Here is a 22,347-nt window from a genome sequence, read left to right as displayed (position 1 = left end):
ACCTATAGAGTGTTTTGGGCTCATAGAGGTCATAGAAGGGCAAGCACAATAGGAAAGATCATGTCCACTAGGATAGGATGTAGAGTCCTGTCTTGATGATGATGTGTAATGCCATGATTTTATGCATGTGCATTTAATGATATGCTATGTATGAGATGAGGGTTCATGTGTTTCCACATGGACCATATGATGCTAATGTTTATGTGTACATGTTATGTTTTCAGAAGACAATATGAGAGGGACTCGTCGATCTGCTAGATTGATTGGAGCTCCACCAGAGAATGAGGGCATGGAGGCCCGTCCCCCTGCCTTGCCAAGGGCAATGTCTCAGAGGACAGGTAAAGAAAGAGCATCAAGGGACCCTAGAAGGTCTTTTGATGAAAGCAGAAGGGAAACAGAGCAGGGTAGAAGATCAGGTGATGTGAGGGAAGCAATGGATGTTGACCAAAGAAGAGATGGAGGGTTGGGTGTTGGCATGTCTGAGGAGGGTATGGGATCATCACATGGAGGCGCTCAGGCCTCGGGGTTTGGTTATCCACCCCAATATCAGCCCTTCCCACAGGGCCCAGGGTATTCGATGGGGGGTACATCGGATTATCCTACCTTTAACCCATATCCCACCTTTATGCCTTATCCACCTTTTTACCCACTATATCCACAGTACCCCATGTATCCACCCTCACCCTTTTACCTGAGTCCAGCAAACCCTACTCCAGAAAGTTCTGCACCTCCCCCTCCCCCACCAGTAGAACTAGTAGCCCCTGTTATCCAAACACCTCAACCTGGCCCATTTGAGAGGAGCACGGTAAAGATGATAGATTACCTGAAGCTGGATGCTCCTAAGTACAAAACAAGAGATGATCCGTTTGAGTATCTCAAAACGATCAAGATGATAGCAGATGAGCTGGGGGCAGATGATACCAGAGCCATTCAGATGGCAGGGTTCACTCTGAAATGCAAGAAAGCAAAGGAGTGGTTTAACAACTATGTGGACCCTAGACTGGATAACATGTCCTGGGGGGAGTTTGCAAATGAGTTTGCTGGATGGGCTTTTCCAGATAGTTCCAGAGAGCTAAAGATGATAGAGTTTGAGCAGTTACGGCAGACAGAGGACATGAGTGTCAATGAGTACACTGACAGGTTCTTGGAGTTTTTGCAGTATGTGGGTCAGGCCTATGACACAGATCAGAAAAAGGCTAAGAGGTATACCATGAGGCTTCATCCTAGGTATTCCTCTTTGATCCTAGCAGCAGAGAGGGAGAGCTTCCAAACCACAGTGGATATAGCACGAAAGATGGAGGCTAGTGCCATTATACAGGGGACAGTTAAACAGCAGGTGGCACAGTCTTCGGGTTCTAAGACCCCAGGTAGGGGAAAGTTAGATCCCTCTTCACAGAGTGCAACAGCTTCAGGCAGTAAAAAGTGGAGTGGTTCCACTAAGAATCCAAAGAAGAACAAGTTTTGGAACAAGTTAAAGTCAGGTCTGGGATTAGGAGGTGGCTCGAGCTCAGGCACAAAGGTTACAGAGTGTACGAGGTGCAATAAGTCGCACAAGGGAGTCTGTTGGCTTGGGACTACAGCATGTTACAGGTGCGGCCAGGAGGGACACATAGCTCGGGAGTGTCCTAGGGCAGCTTTTATGGCACTGTCCCATCAGGCAGCTCCAGGCGGTATGGCACAGCCATCAGCTCCAGCCATGACTTAGGGTAGAGGCAGAGGGAGAGGGACAGCCTCTTCTTCAGCAGGTTCCCGGGGTGAAGGTTCAACAGCTCCAGCTCGGATCTTCACTATGACATAGCAGGAGGCTAACACGTCTAACACCGTGGTGTCAGGTAATCTCATCATTGGGTGTTCTGATGTGTATGCTTTATTGGACCCTGGTGCTTCTCATTCTTTTGTTGCTTCGAGAGCCATAGAGAGAGTGGGTTTGATGACTTCTGGGTTAGAGTGTCCCCTTTGGGTCAATGGGCCCAAGTGCGATCCATCAGTGGCAGAGTCAGTCTGCCGTTATAGTCCAGTGTTTATAGATGGTAGATGCCTTCCAGCCGACCTTGTGGTTCAAGATTTGACGGATTTTGATGTCATTCTAGGGATGGATTGGCTATCTGCTCATGGTGCTACCTTGGACTGCAGAGACAAGGTAGTCAGGTTCAGAGATCAGAATGGATCAGAGTTTGTCTTCAGAGGAGATAGGAGGGGTACGCCTAGAGGTTTGATATCAGCCCTACAGGCTCGTAGGTTGCTCAGGAGAGGGTGTTAGGGGTTTCTAGCTCATGTGAGAGAGCTTGACAGTCAGGTTAGGGAACCCGCCTCAGTGCCCGTAGTCAGAGAGTTTCTAGATGTGTTTCCAGACGAGCTTCCAGGACTACCACCTGATAGGGAGATAGAGTTTGAAATAGAGTTGATGCCTGGTACCAGACCGATCTCTATCCCTCCCTACAGGATGGCACCAGCAGAGTTAAAAGAGTTAAAAGAACAGTTGCAAGAGTTGGTAGATAAGGGTTTCATCCAACCAAGTACCTCACCTTGGGGTGCTCCAATGCTATTTGTAAGAAAAAAGGATGGATCCTTGAGACTTTGTATCGACCACAGGCAGTTGAACAAAGTCACTACCAAGAACAAGTATCCTTTACCCAGGATCGACGATCTATTTGACCAGCTAGCAGGAGCAGGTTGTTTTCTAAAATAGATCTGAGATCAGGGTATCACCAGTTGAGAATCAGAGAAGAGGATGTGCCAAAGACAGCGTTCAAGACCAGATATGGGCACTATGAGTTCCTTGTAATGCCGTTCGGGTTAACTAATGCCCCTGCAGCATTCATGAATCTCATGAACAGAGTTTTTAGACAGTATCTGGATCACTTTGTTATTGTCTTTATTGATGATATCTTATTGTATTCCAGGAATGCAGAGGAGCATGCCCATCATCTGAGGATAGTTTTACAGACCTTGAGGGAACACGGCTTGTATGTCAAGTTCTCCAAGTGTGAGTTCTGGTTGAGGAGCATTTCTTTCTTGAGGCATGTTGTGTCAGACCAAGGAATAGCAGTGGACCCCAAGAAGATAGAGGCTATAGCTAACTAGCCCAGACACACTACAGTGACAGAGATTAAAAGCTTTCTGGGTTTAGTAGGTTACTATAGGAGGTTCGTATAGGACTTCTCTAAGATTGCAGCTCCTATGACCAGATTGACCAGGAAAAATTAGAGGTTTGTATGGTCTGACTAGTGTGAAGAAAGTTTTGAAGAGCTAAAGAAAAGGTTGACTTCAGCACCAGTGTTAGCTCTGCCTACCAGTGATGAAGACTTCACAGTGTTCTGTGATGCGTCCCGAGTGGGACTGGGTTGTGTGTTGATGCAAAATGACAAAGTGATTGCTTATGCTTCTAGACAGCTGAAGAAGCATGAGTTGAACTATCCTACACATGACCTTGAGATGGCAGCTGTGATCTTTGCACTCAAGATGTGGAGGCATTACCTTTATGGGGTGAAATGTGAGATCTTTACAGATCATAAGAGCCTGCAGCACATCTTGAGTCAGAGAGAGTTGAATTTGAGGCAGAGGCGATGGGTATAACTGCTTAGTGACTATGATTGCAAGATACAGTACCATCCGGGTAAGGCAAATATCGTGGCAGATACCTTAAGCCAGAAATCACTTGGCAGTTTGTCCCATATCACAGGAGAGAGGAGACCGGTGGTGAAGGAATTCTATAGGCTTGTTAATGAAGGACTACAGTTAGAGTTATCTAGTACAGGTGCTTTAATAGCTCAGATGAGAGTGACACCCGTGTTTCTGGAGCAGGTGGCTCAGAAACAGCATGAGGACCCAGAGTTAGTCAGAATTGCCAGGACTGTTCAGTCAGGCAAGAGTGATGAGTTCAGATTCGACGACAAAGGGATCCTCCGCTACGGGAACAGGTTATGTGTACCAGATGATATAAGTCTGAAGGGAGACATTACGAGGGAAGCTCATAATGCCAGGTACAGTGTTCACCCTGGAGCCACCAAGATGTATCAGGATCTAAAAAGGATCTATTGGTGGCCAGCTATGAAGAGAGAAGTGGCACAGTTCGTGTCTGCCTATGAGGTATGTCAGAGGGTGAAGCTGGAACATCAGAAGCCGGCTGGAATGCTTAACCCACTGCCGATTCCAGAGTGGAAATGGGAGAATATAGCTATGGATTTTGTGGTAGGGTTATCGGCAGCGTCCAACAGACTAGACTCCATATGGGTGATTATGGATAGACTGACCACATCTACTCACTTCATCCCTGTCAGGAGTAGCTACTCTGTGGACAAGTTAGCGCAGGTATATGTTGAGGAAGTTGTCAGGTTGCATGGGGCTCCCGTTTCTATAGTGTCAGATAGGGGACCCCAGTTCACCTCCAGGTTTTGGCGGAGTCTGCAGGATGCTATGGGCACAAGGTTGGACTTTAGCACTGCTTTCCATCCACATACTGACGGACAGTCAGAGAGGACCATCCAGACCATAGAGGATATGCTCAGGATGTGTGTGCTAGATTTTGGCGATTCTTGGAGGCAACATCTACCCTTGGTGGAGTTTGCCTACAATAACAGCTATCATGCTAGTATAGGGATGGCTCCATATGAAGCTCTTTATGGGAGGAAGTGCAGGTCACCTGTTGGTTGGGAGGAGGTTGGAGAGAGGTCCTTAGCAGGGCCTGAGTTAGTAGAGATTACCAACAGAGTGGTCCCCATTATCAGAGAGAGACTCAGAACTGCTATGAGTCGGCAGAAGAGCTATGCAGATGTCCGCAAAAAGCATATAGAGTTCCAGAAGGGTGATCTGGTATTGCTAAAAGTGTCTCCAATGAAAGGGGTGGTTCGTTTTGGGAAGAAAGGTAAGCTAGCTCCACGGTACATCGGACCCTTCAAGATCTTGCAGAAGGTCGGGAATGTGTCGTACAAGTTAGATTTACCTGCTTCCATGGAAAAAATCCATCCGGTTTTCCATGTTTCCATGCTATGAAAGTTTATGTCAGATCCAGGTAAGGTTCTTAGTGAACCAGATGTAGAGATCCTAGGAGATCTCACCTATATAGAGCAGCTCGTGCGGATCATAGACACTCAGATCAGAAAGTTGAGGAACAAGGAGATTCCGATGGTGAAAGTCCTTTGGAACCACCATAATCTTGAAGAGTGTACCTGGGAGACACGGGAGTCTATGCTCCAGCAATACCCCTACCTCTTTTAAGGTTAGAGTTTATGTTTCTTATATGTGTTTTATGCTATGTTCATGATATGGTTATAGTATTCATGTGTTAGAGAGCAACATTCGGGGACGAATGTTCTTAAGGGGGGGAGAATGTAATACCCGGCTAGACTCCGGCATCGGAATTCCTATTTTTTGGGCGAATTTCCGTTGGAATCCGATATTCATGGATGTCGGAGCCTTCCAGAGGGGTAAAACAGAGGTTTTTCAAAATGTTTTTACATTTTTTTATGGTTTTGATTAAGAAAATTGAGTTTTGAAAAGGGAAAAGACCAAGGAGGCTTTTGCCAGGTTCGGCCGCCGAAAGTGAGGTTCGGCCGCTGAAAGTGGCTTGCTTTTGCTGCCACCGAATCCCCACTTCGGCTGCTGAACGTGGTGGAGGTGTGCATGCAGCTTTGGCCGCCGAAGGGGAGTTGGCTGGCCACCTATAAAAGCTCCTTTGACCAGAAATGGAGTGTGTTTTTCTCTCTTTTTGGTCAAAGGTAGGTTTTTGTCCTCCCTTGGTTGATTTCATCTTATTCTTCAAATCATGCAAGTTTTAACAAGTTTTTAACTTGGTTTTTGAAGCTTTTGAGCATAGAAGGCAAAGTTGAGAGACTTAGAGATTTTGGATCGTTTTCCTCTACATCTCCGAGTTAGGACCATCAATCCTCTCGATCTTCAAGAGGTAAGCATGGACCCTCACCTCCCTTTATGTTTTAAGCATGGTTTAAAGGGTTTAAGAGAGTTTTATGGCATGATTAGAGTGGATCTATAGGTTTAAGAGTTATGTTGATCATATGCTATATGTGTTGCTATGATGTTGTTTTTCGGGTTTAAACTAGTTTTTAAGCTCCTTTATACATGGATAAGGGTATATGCATGGTTATGAGAGGTTGGTTGCATGTTGAGAGTGTGTGGTAAGGTTTTGGAGGCTGAATATGCATGTTTAACCCGAGTTCTGCCTTCTTGGAGAACTCAAGTTCGGCCGCCGAAGCAAGGTTTGGCCGCCGAACCCCTTATAGAGGTTGTTTTGGCCTCCTAAACTCGCCCCCGAAAGATTGAACTTTCAGCTCTGGAGGGAGTTTCGGCCGCCGAACATGCCGCTGAAGGTTTGGACTTTCGGCTCTGGAGTGTCTTTTAACCCCCGAATCTCGCCCCCGAAAGTTTGGACTTTCGGATCTGGAAGGGACTTTCGGCCACTGAAGGTTCGGCCGAAAGTGCATGAGTTTCGGATCTGGAGAGGGGCTCGGCCGCCGAAGGTGCCGCCGAAAGACCCTTGTCCAGTCTTCCTTTGCCCATTTTTCCATGCATGTTTATGATGTTTTAGGGGGTTTTTAGGGAGATGTTCATAGCTATGTTAGAGTATGTTCGGTACCTCATTTTAGTCCACCTTTGTAGGTGCGGACCCGAGGAACCAAGGAGGCCCACAGAGTTAGAGATACAGAGACTGCTTAGCAGTTGCTAGAGGTGAGTGGAACTGAACTGTGTTTTTAAAATTAAACGAAAGTTTTAGCATATTCCATGCATCATAAATGCCATGTCTATGTTAGGGTGTATTGCATTAGTATTCACGAAGATGACGCATTGCATTACTTATTGTGGGTGTGGATGGACAACAGGACGACCCTTTAGCCCTCTGATTATTATTGTCATGTAACAGAAGTCCTGAGGAGCCCCACCAAGGGCCGAGCACAAAGTTTATTTGTATGTAACAGAAGTCCTGAGGAGCTCCTTTGAGGGCCGGGCACAGAGCAGAGGGATTTTTGGGTCAGTCCATCCTTGATATGATTTACTTGTGATGTGATGCATTTCATAATGGCATGTGTATTTAAATGTTTTTATAGTTCTGCTCACTGGGCTCTAGTAGCTCACCCCTCTCCCTAACCCCCATATTTTCAGGGCCATAAAGAGGACAGAGAATCAGCAAGGGTAAAGTTCATGTAATAGTATAGAGTAGTGGACAGGTATTATACAAAGAGATAATGTATATTGAGAATAGTATTGTGCTTGGCCCTAGAGTATGTTTAATCCCTTTTGTACATGATCATTATGTCATGTTTTATGATGTTTTATGTTGAGAACCAAGCTTGATATATGTAATAATGACCTATCTAGAGTATTTGATGAGAAATCTAGTATGGGATTTTATGTTTACAGAGATAGTGCATGCACAGGTCAAGCTTGGTAAATGAAAAAGTTTGAAATTTTTATGGAAATGTATGATCATGTATGGGATTTATCAGGTACACAGAGTTCATAGTAGGCTTGCTACGGGTTCCGGCGACCTTAAGTCGACCTGAATCCTAGCGCTGGTAGCGGTCCGGTTTCTGGTAAAAATAGACATATTCGTCTGAAACATAATGTTGTTAAGCAGCTGCTGAGAGATGGAACTATTTTCATTGATTATGTGAAGTCAGAAGTGAATTTGGCTAATTCTCTGACTAAACCTTTAGTGAGAAAACTAATAGATGAAACATCGAGAGGAATGAGACTTGAGCCAATTTGAAATTAATATTGATGGAAACCCAACCTTTGTGATTGGAGATCTCATGAAAAAGGTTCATATGGGTAATAACAAGTCACTTGTTAGTTCTGATAGCACTATTTACTATTGTCCCTTCCTATGGTGTGAGAAGTGCTAGACTGTTTTGATTCAGTGGTGACGAGTTGGTCTCGGCTCCCTTGGTTTCCTTTATCGTTTTTATCTATTCGGTGGCTACTCTAGCTTTTGGATTACTTTCCATGTTCTACTTCTTTTGCTCAGACTGCTTTAGGGATTCTTGTGCATTGAGTTGCGATCCTTTGCTTCTAATACATTGTGTTTGTGATTTTGACTTCGGGTGTTTATAGCTAGCAACAGGGACAAAGGCGGCATGCTTCTGGCTCTTTGGCTGGGCTTGTGGATTTGGGCTCTTTAGTATTTTAGCCTATGGGCCTTCTTTTAAGTGGTTGTATGTTAGGCTTGACCCTTATTAGGAATGCAATTTTACCCCTGATAAAAAAAAAAAATCACTATGTATACTATTACAACTGTAAGAATACCAACACCAAGCAAAACTGTAAAATCTGATAGACACAAGCCAACTTTGAAAATTAATTAAACTTGACTAGTTAGAAATAAATTTATTTTAAAAATAAAAACTCTGTAAAATGGTAACTTCTGTGAATAATATCAAATTAGGATAGAGTTGTGCAAAATTTACAATGAGGTGCACCTCAATATTATTCATATTAACTATATCCTCCCCTCCCAAACACACACATATGTTCTATGGGCAATCTTTAGAAAATCCAGGACCCCCAAAATAAAAGTACATTCCACGATCATTTAGCGGTGTGTCTCCGAACGTAATATTATAACAATCAGGATTTGACTCTAAAAATTTAATATCTTCAGGGACAATAAATCCACCCAATTCATCCACATATCTCACATTATAGATCATACTAGCTTTACCATTTCCTTCATTAGAAGGATGTCCACTTCCCATTTGAGTAGATGTATGACGACCATTTGTTTGTGAATTGTAGATTTTTCCACCCCAACTTATAGTGTCCGCCTGTTTAGATAGACTTGTTAAGATGGCAGGATGCCAGTATCCTACTGCTTCACCATTCATTTCAAGCCACCAATTTCCATTTTTCATGTCCTGAAACGAATTAAACACTTTTTTTTACATCAAAAGATCTACGATGCCATTGGAATGAAAAAAGCTATTATAAAAGAAAGAAATTTATAAAAATTTATATTACGTACCTTGAAAATAGTTATTTCTATGTCATATTGTTTGCCTCCATAAATTGAGATGGGTAAAATATCATAGCCTAAAGCAATCTTGTTATTAGTTTGTACAAAACCAGGGCACTCTAGATTGTAACAGCCTGTTTTTTCATCAATGTCTGTCTGAAAAATTACATGAAATAAACACACCATCTAACAACTTGTATCCATAATTTTGATCTGAAGTTTTTTTTAGAAAAGTTTATAAACAATTTACCGTCCAATAAATAAAGAAGCTCGTTTTTGTTTCACCGGATAGAACCTGAAATCCATCCATCGATTTATAAGTGGATAAAGATAACTAGAAAAATTCCAATTCAAAAGAAAAAAGATAACTAGAAAAATTATTCATCTCTTTTAACTTACTCGCCACCCTGCTTCAAGACTGTTCAAATCATGGCCAGATCCTGCTTGAACCCACATTTGAGATGAACTAAATTCTTCACCATAAATTGTTGGATGCCATATATTAAATCCTCCAGATGCTCCAAAGTATGTGCCAGAATTTATAATAAATTGGCAATACTAATTTATATAAGAAATAAAAAATCAGACATGAAAGTTTTTTTTTTTTTTAAAATCATAACGTGAATTAGAGGGTACCTCTAGGGCGCCACTATTGACATCAAAAACATGAGGTTGCATCCTTTTTGAAAGAACTGAAGCAACTTTATGTTCATTAGAAAATTTTTGTGATTTTAAAATCGGAATTGTTCCTTCAGGACAACTGGCTTTCTTATTCCATTCTTGTAAAAGTTTAGTGTTCTTTCTTTCTCTTAGTCCACCTGAGCTGGGTTTCATCTGCACAACCAAATTATTATATATAAATTTATACCACTTAATTTAGAAGTAAATAGAATAAATTAAGAATTTTTTTCTTCATAATTCGGTATTCTTTTTAATTTTTTGATACGTATAATACATCTTGAAAAGCCTATTCTCAATCCACCAACTTGATGCAATGAAAACTTTAGGTTTTCCAAAGAAAACTCAAAACACATCCCACTATAAATCTTATAAAACCTCATCCCATATGAGCTGATTCTTGTGAATCTTTCAACTCTGTCACTTGATATTTGCGAAAATCTTTATTACTAATTAAAAAGAGAATTACAAATTTAAATTCTCATCTATATTCACTTAAAGCACGTACATACTCCATGCATATAAATATAAAACGAAATGGTACCTGAATGGTATGATTTTTAAGAAATGGATGACTGAAAGCTGGTTGTTTATAGATATCAACGCATTTAATTATATCATCTTCGCTCTGCAAAATTGAAAAAAAATATATATATTTTTAGCACTTGAAATTTGGAAATACAAAGCATTAAAATATAAAAGAAATCATTTACGTGAAAAATATTTAATGACCGAAGTAATTTTGTGTAATACATACCTCTTCAGTTTTTGGATTTGAAACCTTTGAACCATCGATAAGTCCATTGCTCAACATGTCAATGAAAATAATTAAGAAAAACATCCAACCCCCATTTTTGATTTGATGATCTTTACTAGCCATTGTAGAAATATGAAATTTTGCTCTTTTTTCACAATTTAATTTAATTAAATAGGAGTCAAGGATTATATGTAGTTGGTAAAATTCATAATGCATGAAGCATTTTAAGGAATGTGTCAATGCATATCTCTTCATATTTATTACGATTCGCTTGCTGTATTGGATCCATCACCACTATTCCTCATTTGAAATTATTTACATATGATTATCTTCCTTATTAATCGGATTTTAATGGGAAACTTTTCATTTGGTCCTTTTTAGTAAAGTTAAAATTTCATTTTGGGATAGAGTTAGAAGAATTTTGATGAAATGGGAAAAGGATGAATCTAAATTGCTATTAAAAAGAGATACGAAAATTGTATAAAATGTTTAGAGGATATGCATTATAATAAATTACACCATTAACTTGCTTGGTTGGATCCATCATCACGTTTTTTATGTTTGGAAATTACATAATTGTTAGTTTCCTTTTAAACTGGATTTAGTGGAAATGATTTTTTTTTTTAATTTTAAGAAAAAGGAAAAATTTTATGAAATGGATTGAGGATAACGTGTCATTATCTAGACATTCAAATGGAAATTATAGAAAAACAAAACAAACTAATAGGATAATAAATAATAGGGCTATATATAAGCATCTATGACTTTATCTTCATTTATTTATTATATCCTAAGAACAATTAATATTTTTAAGATGGAAAAGAGGGATTTTATAAATTTGAAATTTGCATATACCCTTTAATCTTCATTTTTTTTACAATATACATTAAAGTAATTACAATTTGATAAACATTTCGTCTCCCAATATTATGTTTCTATAGTTATCCTCGGAAATGTAAAGTTGGCAATCTTTTTTTTCCAAAATCATAAATCAACTTGGCTTAATTTGACCTACCAAATCACAATGATTTGAATGTGTTGTCCTGTAATAGAAAGACAAAACCAATAGATCCTTATAGGAGAAAAAAAATCCACTTTTGTATTGTGTTGAGTTCATGTATGCTTGAATGGGAAAAGGGGCAAATGCCAATTTTTCTCTATCGGTTTGTGGGTTACTCTCTCAACTGTCTAGTGGTATATATAGCTTTTTTCTAGTTGCGTGTTTGGACAACCTTCAACTAGTCTTCAGAGAGTAATCTGTCTGGTCTGCCTTTGTGTTGTTTTTTTTTTTTTACTTAATGTTTTCTTTATGCATGTAGATTTTTATACTATGTGAACATCAAGAGAAGTTTTCAACTTAAAGGGATAGTGTTATAGTTTTTGGGTTTTGGGATAAGAGGTCAATTTAGGGCTTCTCACATCAGCTCTATTATCTGTTGCCTCCCTCTGGCTTCTAGAATCCCCTCCGAGACATGACTCCTCTTCTCCTCTCCATTCTCAGGAGTTTTCTTTTAAGTAATAAGGAGAGTTTAGATCTAGACTATTGCTTCAGTGAGAGTGGAAATAACATGATTTCTTAAGGTAGCTCATTAGATCAAGCTAGTCCAAAAGGCGCAAGTGAATTCGCCGAAGCCTTTACCTCCTCCACTTCTCATTATTTGGTTTGATTTGAGCATTTTCTATTGCTTCTTCTCTATGTACCTTCTCAATTTGTCTAGCTCCATCTCTCTTTGGCTTTCCAACTCTTAGTTCTAATTTTCAGCATCCATAGCTAAAGATCTTTCTGGAGATGGCTTCCTACCTAGTTACTAGCGGACCGTTCTTCCTTTGAGGCGGCAGACTCTGGGACAATGTCTAGACTTACCAGGTTGGGCAATTAGGTTACTTATAGTCCAGATTAGGTTGTATTTTCAACCTTTAAGACTTCAATATAATTATCTCTAACACAAAAAATAGAGAGAGAATGGAAAGGGGATTGCTCCTCATTCCACCTTGAAAACATTATCAAACCTTGGAGGATTTGATGTATTGAAAACAGTATCAAACATAGTCCAACACTTACCGACGTGGGATGAGCATTCCACACATGATGTATTGGAAAATCTCGAGTGAGATTAATTAATACTATACCATGCAATGTTATGGAAATATTAATGTGGTTGTGGTATGTTTCTTCCAATTTTAATTTATATGATTAAAGGTTCCTTATCAAAAAGAAAAAGTAAAAGGAGTAAGGATTTAATACGAATGCTGTCATTAATTCTTGGTTTTAATTTGTAACTTGTCTCAGTGGATTATTGACTTTAAACTTGACTGGCAGAAAGATACCTAAAGAAAAAGACTCAGAGAAAAACCAAAAGCCGACAATTAGAGTGCTGAATCATACCTAATTAAGCTGAAATTACATGGAAAATTTAGGACTTCATCAGATTATATGCTTATTTCGTATCAAATGTGTTTCATTAACCGAACATATTATTACACAAACCTCTATAACTAGCATGGTGTGAATTTTTTTGTTTCATTCCAAAAAAAAAAAAAAAGAAAGGAGTTCGTGATTGATTCTTCATTAGTCCTATTAAGCAAATATCTCAAAGAAATTTTTTATTCCTTAAATTGAATATCTTGGATGCGTTATGAAGTTTAATCTTCTTCTTCTTACCAGATATCTTCCCATCTGAACCAACTGGAATAGTAGCTTGCTTGTTCACTCCATGGTGCTTACTCCTAATTCCCCAAGTTTTATATTGAATCACAGTTGATAACTCAACCTTCAATTCTGCATGCCCATTTGAAATTGCTTCCGCAAGAGCTCTCTTTACCTTCTGATCCTCAGCATCCACATGGTTCCTTTCTTGAAAATTTTTACCCTTTTCTTGATGGAAAGATGAAATATTTTTCTTCCCCACTGTATCCTGCCCAAAATAAAAGATCAAAACAATGTCATTATAGTAGATTCTGGAGTCCTTGTTTGGATTGCTAATTTCGAGGGTAAAACTGAGGGTGTCATCGTTATACGCATCCCCAGCTGCAGAAGAATTCTGGCTAGATATTGATGGGACAGAGAACTCTACAATGGTGAAGATAGGATCTTTTGGACGCATAATTAGCCATAAACAAAGAGCAAGGAGACCTAAGAGGCCTACAATTTGTAGAAGCCATAAACAGAAACTTTTGGCTATACACATTTTGGTTATTATCTTTGAAATGTTAAGAGAGGTTTATTTTGAAGTATGTAACGTTCACTTTAGCATGAATGCTTTGAGTGCGAAGAAAGATAAGCTTTATACAGTCCGTTGAAGGATAAAAGCTAATGTTATCAAAGTTTCAAGTGCAAGGAGAAATATGCTTTTCTTCATAGTGTTATATTTGCTTCTGTGACGCAACAGCCGAAACACAAGGAATAAATTCCAACAAACTCAATTTTTCTATGGTCTTATTGCCTTGTATAAACCTTCTGATTAGGAAAACAAAAACGAAAAGAAAAATTATACTGTTTAATAAGAAACTAAACTTTAGTTCCCTTTGCTTGTGGGCCTGGCTTTGAAACGATTCTGTAGGTTTGCATTCAAGTTTCTGAGAATCTTTTCATCCAAACTAATGGGCAGAGAAGCCTCCACATCTATTTGATGATGCTTTGTCTCAGTTCTGAATACGTTGTACTTAAATTTGACAGCAGTTTCTAAACTAATTCTCCTATCCATAACCCTGCTGGTTGTTCTCCAAAACCAAAACTGATGGGTTGGACTCACTGGAACTCGCCATGAAATATTGGTAAAAACCATGCAAGGACGTGTTGCCGATAACAGAATCATTATAATGCAACGCTACGTGGATGTCATCACAGTAGACGCCTAGCCCTTGGTTGGGATTCAAAATTTGGAGCCAGAGGATAATAGAGGCGTTTGGAGTGATTCTTTGGTGGTGAAGTGTTGAATTTCTTCCCTGTAAAAGTGGAATAATAACGCTGGTGATTGGGTAATGAGGAGCTTTAGGGGTTAAACATATCCATATTAGAATAGAGATGGAACCTAACACGATGAGAACCTTGAAGAAACCAGAGATAGACAGAAAGGCAGCCTTTGGTGTCTTGGTGCCTTTTGAGTCTCTAAGAGATTTCTTAATTAAAACCAACTAACCATTAAGCAATTTATAGCAGTTTTGTCTCGTTTGTAACCAAAAAAATTAGTTAGCAGAGCAAAAGATTGCCAGAAAGATCACTTGAGGCTTTTTTTAATCTGGAACTTTAATTCTTTATTTAATAAAAGATATATGACTAATATATGTTACAAAATGAAGGATATGTCTCTACTATAAGGCAATTGTTACAGTCCATCATATGGCCTCTCTTCTTTTCCTATCATTATTGGATTTAAGGATACTTCTTTTGAAACAGATAGATAAATAATTTAATATATAATTGCACAATAAAATTATAAATCATTAAAACAATTACAAATTAATTGATAAATATGAAAATTATGGAACATAATTTTTTAAAAAAATTGAAAAAAATAGAAAACATAATAGCAATAGTATGTCAAGTAAAATAAACAGGACACCTCTTATTCTTATAACTTGCCAGGATTGATCCATTAGGATCCACCCCTACATCACAATTGGCATGCATTCGATGGCGTTTACTAGACCACGAGGACACCTTAAAACGAATGTTTGATGTTACATCTAAACGAAAAATCACCGTCCCTTTAGACCGATCATTCAAGAACTCCATCCAACGGTGGCTATTGACAGTCAAGGTGGCCCCACTTAACACCCCGTACATGATTGTAGTATTCTTGGCTTCTTGATAAAACGGGTTCAATAACGGTGTATCTCCGATCCGTTGATCTTTGTAATAAACTGAACCCACCACATTGTCATAATAAAATCCAATATGCTGGTTGGAATTCCGGGCTGTCACGTTGAAGATTATCTCAGCATTCTCAAACCCATTGGCTTGACCCAAACCCGGAATCGAAAAATCGTGGATGTAGATCCGGGGCCGATGTGGGCGTAAGCTAAGCCATAGAATGAAAGCAACAATGCCTAAAACGAAAAGAATGATCAAGAAAATGGCACATATAAGCTTGGAGACACGGGTGGTGAGGCTTTCGCGAACCCGGTGGGCATAGTAGCGTGCGGTGTGTTGGCGCTTGATGCCCGGAGCTTCTTGGCCGGAGCGAAGAGGTAGTCTGCTAGGGGTGTTCATTTCCAAAATTGCGGGGGAAGAATTTCCAAAGAAATTTCTATGAACAGAAGCGTTGGTTGGATTTGTTTGTATTAAGTAGTGAAGAAGGTGGGTGGAAAGGAGAAAAGGGATGTCTTGCTCTGCATGGAGAAGAAAAGAATATTGCCATTGTTTATATACATGATATTCTCTAGGACGTATAGCTTACTAAAACTAATTGCATGGCATATCAAGCACAGTCTGTTTTAGTATTTCAGATAGTTTACTTAAATGAGAAGAGATACGTAATTCTTCCTACAACAATATATTTTGGCTCTGTACACAAGGTATAAAGGTTTCCGAGATACGTAATTCTTCCTACAACAATATATTTTGGCTCTGTACACAAGGTATAAAGGTTTCCGTGCAGTTCGTGAATAGCATATATGCGAATTCTGAAGAGCTGGGCAGATCCAACATTGGGCTTTGCAGAAACTCCAGCCCATCTATAGCTAGTTGGGGGAGACCGCCTAGTTATGACTGCAACTTACGAAGAAGATTGTTCAAGTCTTGTACATATATATACGTCAACTTGGTCCCGGCTCCCTTTTTCTGGTGAGAATAATAAAAAATTAATTAAAACTGGAGGGCGTTGTGAAATTTCTTGAGTCAATTGATTTTAAAATGATGAAGGGGTGGGCTGCACTTTTATATGCTGAGGAAGTTCTGGCAGAAGGGAAAAGGTTTAGAGATTTATCAATTCTTTGGTTAATTACAAAGTTATCTATACCATGTGCACTGCCCTCTGAACAAGAAAACCTTGTTTGAAGAATGTCTTGCTCATCATAGAATAACAATGAGTATTAGCTTAAAATAAGAGCGTTAAAATTATAATTATTAAACGAATTTTTAAAAAAATAATTAAATGTATATATTTTATAATTATGTCTATATGAAATTACCAGTTTATTATATAATTTCTTATAAAGAAGAGCTGGCTTACAATTAATATGCTTGGTTATGAAAAAAATTATAAGGTCTAGTATTATTCAAACCATAAATTGAGGATACTCCAGGACAGCTGCTGTGTTGTCATGACCTTAACAATATACATATTTATATGTAAATCCTGGACCATGAGTCCATGACAACCTTCTTTTAAAAAGTTGCTCGGTTAATGATCAAATCAATTAAGTTTACCTTGTTATTTTATGCTTAATTAATTAATTATTATTAAGCATTAATCATAGACTCAAAGTCAAGTCCCAGCTTTATTTTTCTCCGTCTGTGGCTATAATTGACTAATTTCAGCAAAAAAATGAAAGAAATCATTGGAGTTGGGAATAATGTGACAATATCTTATTGGACAACTAGAGAAGGTTTGAGAATTAGTAACAATAGTAATAATAATAATAATAATAATAATAATAATAAAAAGGGAAGCCTTTGAAACAAATGAATTTATTTTATTATTGAAAAGGAGGGATGAGAAACTCCAACCAATTGCATGAAACATGCACAATTTATTGCCCGAGTACATGATCAATATTTGTCCACGTGTTGAAATCTTCTTATTATGGTCTCAAAATAAACCTTCTGAGCAAATATTCAAAGAGAAAAAGGACAAATTTATTAACTAAATACTAAATAATAAAACTAGTAAAACGATCGAGCGTAGGAAATATTCTCTCCATTTCCACATTCAACTTTGTCTAGTTAACCTTGCTGCACACTTTCCTGATTTCACCTGATGTACCTGTAACAACTCCAACCCTACCCATCTTCACCATTGACTCACCAAAGTCTTTGAAGAAAGTGAATCCCTTGGTGGCAGCCTGAAGCTTAACGTAAGCTTTTGTCACACTGTTGTCAAGGAGAGCTGCATCAGACTGGAAGAGACCTCTTCTTTTGCTCACAAGTGTATAGTAGTCTGCATCAAATGTCCTGAAGCTCCCAGGATCCATTTCTACCAGTGTTTTTTGATCTCTTGGCTTGCATTTCTTTTTCAACCTTTCAACATACTCTGAATCCAATGTAGGATCAGAGTCATTATTGATTCCCTTTCCAGTGAAATTGTAAAGCCTGGAATTGAATGAAGAGCAGTGAGAAGTACCAATGGTGTGGCCACCTGTGTCACCCCAAAGAGATCAGAGTTAAGATTCCAGCTGTAGAGTTAACAAGCATTAATGCATGGTTAATTTTTACATACCTAATAGCACCGCTGCATCTTTTATGCTCAAACCCTTAGCTCGAAATCCTGCTATTACAGTGGTAATGTTAGCAGTAGGAGCTATCAAGTTGTTAGAGGCTTCTATTAATTTGGAAACTCTTCCATCTCTTCGTCCAGTTTCAACTTCCCATCGAGGTCCCTTGGTCTGAGACGATCAAATTTTATTTGTACAATTATTAATTCTTTTCACTCTTTGATTTTTGTTAATAGCAAATTTAAAGGAAAAGAGATTAAAATGCTAATTACCGCAACTGTGACATCCCTAGCCACAATAGCCACGATGTCTGCACATGAAACCACACCAGGGCATGCCTTTTCCAAGGCAGATTTGACTCTGTCGATAATTTGGAATCCTCGAAGGCTCAGATTTGGAGGTGCATTTTTCTCAGCTTGCTGAGTACTGGAGTTTAACAGTACTGACCCATCACAACCCTGAAGACATAAATAAATTATAATTACCCTTACATAATCATAATCTTTGTACGTAATCGTATAGTTCGATTATATATTACTGTATAATACTATATATATATATATATTTTTCATATATTACTTACCCTAACAAAGCAATCATGAAAATGCATCCTCAACAAGGGGCCAGCAAGAGAAGGAGCCACTGACATGACTTGATCAATAACCTCCTTAACAATGGCCTCAGCTTGTGGGCAAGTTTTGGAGTAAAACCCTACTTTCAGTTGAGCATTCACTGGGTTAAACACAAATAAAACAAAGATGAATTGGAGAAGAAGAAGTGAAAATGATTTTGAAGCAGCCATTTCTGTAAGGCAGATGAGTTCTTCTCTTGGGGAAAACAGTTCAGGTGAAGGCAGTCTTTTATAGTAGCTTGGACATGGTGACCATTTCATGGAAAGGCTGTCATTACATGACATTTGATCTGTCCTTCCTTTAAGGAAATGAACTAAAGTAATCGAATTTAGGTAGTTCAATTATTTAATTGCTTCAAATTAATACTAGAATAATCTGGAGTTGAATTGGAGCTAATGAAATAATGATGGGATCTGTGATTAAGCTGATTATTAAAGCCTCCATGTGGCAGAATTAAATTTAATATAGTAATTTGTTACAAGTGAAATGTCCTGAGCATGTGATCTTCAACAGTACTTTTTTTTTTATTATAAGACATTTATTTATAATTTTTAATTCAAACAGTCCATTTGGCTGCTGACACGTGGGCATTTTATTATCTGGGAAATATAATGTTGTTTAATTATATACTTGTAAATCGATTCCACACGATCCCTTACCCTTAGGAGTTAAAAGGTTGTTGTCGAAGAAAAGATGGAAATAATTTTGTTGAAATTGTTGTGATCAAATGTATTTAAAGCAGTTGCTTGTCCTCGTGTTTTTTTGGATTTGAATAAAGGTTAGTGAGATTTTGTTCTTATACCATCCTCCAATTAATTGATAATCATTGGCTAATTATTAAGTGGTAGAATTTTTTTTAGACTAATTTATTAAACTCTACCTAATTTCTTAGTCTAATGATACGTCTTGTCGTCTGAAAATTTGTCTAGATATGAAAATAAAAAACATGGTGACATCTGTGAGATAAAATCTGTTTAATTATTAAGTAAATAGGATAATTGAATTGTTAAAAAAAATTAATCTCAATACTGAACCCCAAGAGTTCTTAAACCATATATAATCTTTTTTATTTTTTAAACAAAAACATTCTGCTAAAGCAAGTCCAAACATGTTGCGTAAGGGACAGCTACCGTGAATTATTTACTGCTTCTGCATGTCATTCATAACTAGTTTTTGAGAATAAATATGCATTCCTTTTTGTGTAGTTACGCTTGTACCAAATGCCTAGTGATGGGTAAATGAAAAGATAAATCTGATGATGAAATTAAGCTAAAAGCAGTGGCACTGAGGCGTTGTCTTTGAAAGCCCACTAAGCCCAAACACTGCCACTTGATGGATAATACTGAGGCCCATACTTTGATTATCGTCCCCTAACCGATTATTCTATTATTATTATTATTATTATTATTATTATTATTATTATTATTATTATTATTATTATTATTATTTTGTTTATGAGAATACTTGTTGTTAGTGTTATTAACGAAAACTTCAAATTTCAAAAAGATAAGTTTTTATCATTAATTGAAAGTTCCACAATGTAACATTTTAATTTTTTGTAATTATATATGAAAAGTTCATTTTAATATTATTAAATTAAAGGTTATTATGATAGAAAAATAAATTATAAATCTTCAAATCATCATAATTCATTTGGAGTAGCATAAAGCTTTATATATATATAACCTTTCTTAAAACTTCGAGATCAAATGCGGCCAAAGATAAATATAATTGGGGGCAAATACGACGAAAGACAATAAGGGTAATTTAAGCACAGTTTAAAAAAGAGAAAAAAAATTCCATTAAAATTCTTAGGATGTTTTGTAGAGAAAAAGAATAGAAAATTGTATTTTTTTGAGAGTGTTTGGCTTTTCTTAAGGTGGAATGAAAGAGCAGATATAACCTCTACCGCATTCCTTCATTGGGAGGGAAGGAGGTTAGGCCAAACTACACCATAGAGACAGGCTTTATACTGTGTTGGCTTCCTTTTTTTTTTTTTTAACTTTCAACGTGATTCTTTGTATTAAATATATTATATGGAAGTGAGAGGGTGAGATAGAAAAAGAAAAATAGATAATTGTATATTGTCTACAAAAGTAGAATGAATAATGATTTTAGAGAGATCTGGCAGGGCTTTCAAATGAGAATACTTAGGTATATGTCTGATTTGCTGGGTTGATCATCAATCTGTGATCGGTTCGTTGGATCTCTCCATACTTGGTTTGAGGAAGGGATTCTATAGGATGAAGAAGATGGTCAAGGGTCCACTAGGAGATTTTTTGGTGGAGACCCTCGACGCTCCAGTCAGATCTGAGAATTTAGTTGAGTTAAGGGAAGTAAAATAAAGAAGAGAAGAAAATAGTGATTTTGGGTTCTCTCTATGTGACAGAGAGAAAGATAGATCCTTTTTCAAAGAATGAGAATGTAACGACCCGGAAACCGGTACCCCTCAGTAACGGTCCGAACCATCACTGGCACTAGGATCCAGATCGGCTTAAGGCCGCCGGGACCCATAGTTAGCCAACTATACTCTCTGTGTACCTGATAAATCCCATACATGATACAAAACGACTCAACAATCCTGTAAAACTCTGTAGGCTTAACAACTGCTACTCAGATATGTCAATCTGAAATGACCCTCAGGGCCTATACCAGGGACTACCACCTGCTGTGGTTCAAGGGATTGAAACCCTTTTCATCTATAACACAATCCACTGGTATCTCATCAAAGCCATACATTAAGCCTACTCACACATTTCTCATCAAGAAACGTAAAACAGGATTCATGTACAAAGGGATAGATCATACATCACACTATAGCAATAACACTAGGGAAAGCACTAGTCTATCCAGTATATGACAGTACATATCAATACATTACAATTAATCTTTTAATTACATCATGTCCACTATTCTATTACAAACATACATTCATGCATATCCTTCCTCTTTACTTTTGCTGACTTTAACTTCTCACAGCTAATCTCAGAACCTGCAAAACTGGGGTTAAGGGAGTGGGATGAGCTCTAGAGCCCAGTGAGGAGGAACAGTAAAACAGTTCATTAATTACATGCATTTATGAAATGTATCACATCACAAACATATCACCTCAAGGATGAATTTGTCACCAATAGCCCATCACTGTATACATATAACAATATGTCCAACTTGCCAGGGGCGATTAGGCCTCACCTGGACTTCTCTTACCTGGCTCTATCACAAGGCCAACTATGCCAGGGGCGATTAGGCCTCACCTGGACTTCTCTATCTGAGTCAGGTCAAACTGTCTATCTCATAGTACCAGGAGCGACCTGGACTATCCAGGGGCGACCTGGTATGGCTATCTCATGCCATAACTCATCTGATCTCATAGTATCTCACTGATATCATGGGCTATGGATCATCCAACATTCATCCACAAAAATACAATCTTATGCAATGCAGCATATTCGTGAATTCTAATGCAACACAACCTACTATATAACATGGCATTTTATGATGCATGGATCATGTTAAGAGCGTGTCATTTCTCAAGATAAAATATGTAGTTTAGTTCCACTCACCTCTGCTCTTCTGGCAGATACTGTACTGACTCTGATATCTCTAACTCTGATGACCTCCTCGAACTCTCGGGTCCAATCCTACACAAATGGACTCGAATGAGGTGTCACACATACTTTGAATAGCTCTTAAACAAATCCCTATAATCCCCTCTAAACCTCTGAACATAATCACATAACTCATGCAAAAGAAGGCTGGACAGAACACATTCGGCAGCAGGTTCGGCGGCCGAATGTCCTCTCCAGAGCCGAAACTCATGCATGTTCGGCGGCACCTTCGGCGGCCGAATGTGCATGACAGATCCGAAAGTTCATTCTTTCGGAGGCAACCTTAGGCAGCCGAAACTACCTCCACAAGGGGTTCGACGGCCGAATCTTCAC

General features: G+C 38.4%; 4 protein-coding genes across 4 annotated transcripts; all 4 read right to left on the bottom strand.

Annotated features, from left to right (window-relative positions):
• Positions 1 to 8,380: 8,380 nt before the first annotated feature.
• On the bottom strand, positions 8,381 to 13,190 carry LOC110604844. Its single transcript, XM_043952366.1, has 7 exons — positions 13,063 to 13,190; positions 10,188 to 10,271; positions 9,602 to 9,799; positions 9,365 to 9,523; positions 9,216 to 9,260; positions 8,975 to 9,121; positions 8,381 to 8,867 (listed from the first exon to the last, which is right to left on the bottom strand). Exons 1-7 carry the CDS (start codon positions 13,075 to 13,077, stop codon positions 8,487 to 8,489), a joined length of 1,029 nt encoding a protein of 342 aa, XP_043808301.1. The 5' UTR covers positions 13,078 to 13,190; the 3' UTR covers positions 8,381 to 8,486.
• On the bottom strand, positions 12,842 to 13,658 carry LOC110605658 (protein NDR1). Its single transcript, XM_021744301.2, has one exon. It carries the CDS (start codon positions 13,586 to 13,588, stop codon positions 12,992 to 12,994), a length of 597 nt encoding a protein of 198 aa, XP_021599993.1. The 5' UTR covers positions 13,589 to 13,658; the 3' UTR covers positions 12,842 to 12,991.
• Positions 13,659 to 14,927: 1,269 nt separating this feature from the next.
• Positions 14,928 to 15,717, bottom strand: LOC110605629 (NDR1/HIN1-like protein 26). The gene has a single exon (XM_021744263.2). It carries the CDS (start codon positions 15,610 to 15,612, stop codon positions 14,941 to 14,943), a length of 672 nt encoding a protein of 223 aa, XP_021599955.1. The 5' UTR covers positions 15,613 to 15,717; the 3' UTR covers positions 14,928 to 14,940.
• Positions 15,718 to 17,061: 1,344 nt separating this feature from the next.
• On the bottom strand, positions 17,062 to 18,625 carry LOC110604383 (peroxidase 27). Its single transcript, XM_021742525.2, has 4 exons — positions 18,358 to 18,625; positions 18,047 to 18,232; positions 17,780 to 17,945; positions 17,062 to 17,698 (listed from the first exon to the last, which is right to left on the bottom strand). Exons 1-4 carry the CDS (start codon positions 18,574 to 18,576, stop codon positions 17,283 to 17,285), a joined length of 987 nt encoding a protein of 328 aa, XP_021598217.1. The 5' UTR covers positions 18,577 to 18,625; the 3' UTR covers positions 17,062 to 17,282.
• Positions 18,626 to 22,347: the final 3,722 nt, after the last annotated feature.

The sequence above is a fragment of the Manihot esculenta genome, chromosome 17 (assembly GCF_001659605.2).
Source record: "Manihot esculenta cultivar AM560-2 chromosome 17, M.esculenta_v8, whole genome shotgun sequence".
NCBI classification, from domain to species: Eukaryota; Viridiplantae; Streptophyta; class Magnoliopsida; order Malpighiales; family Euphorbiaceae; genus Manihot; species Manihot esculenta.
Note: the sequence above shows the minus strand (reverse complement) of the source record. Positions and strands in the feature narration are given on the sequence as shown.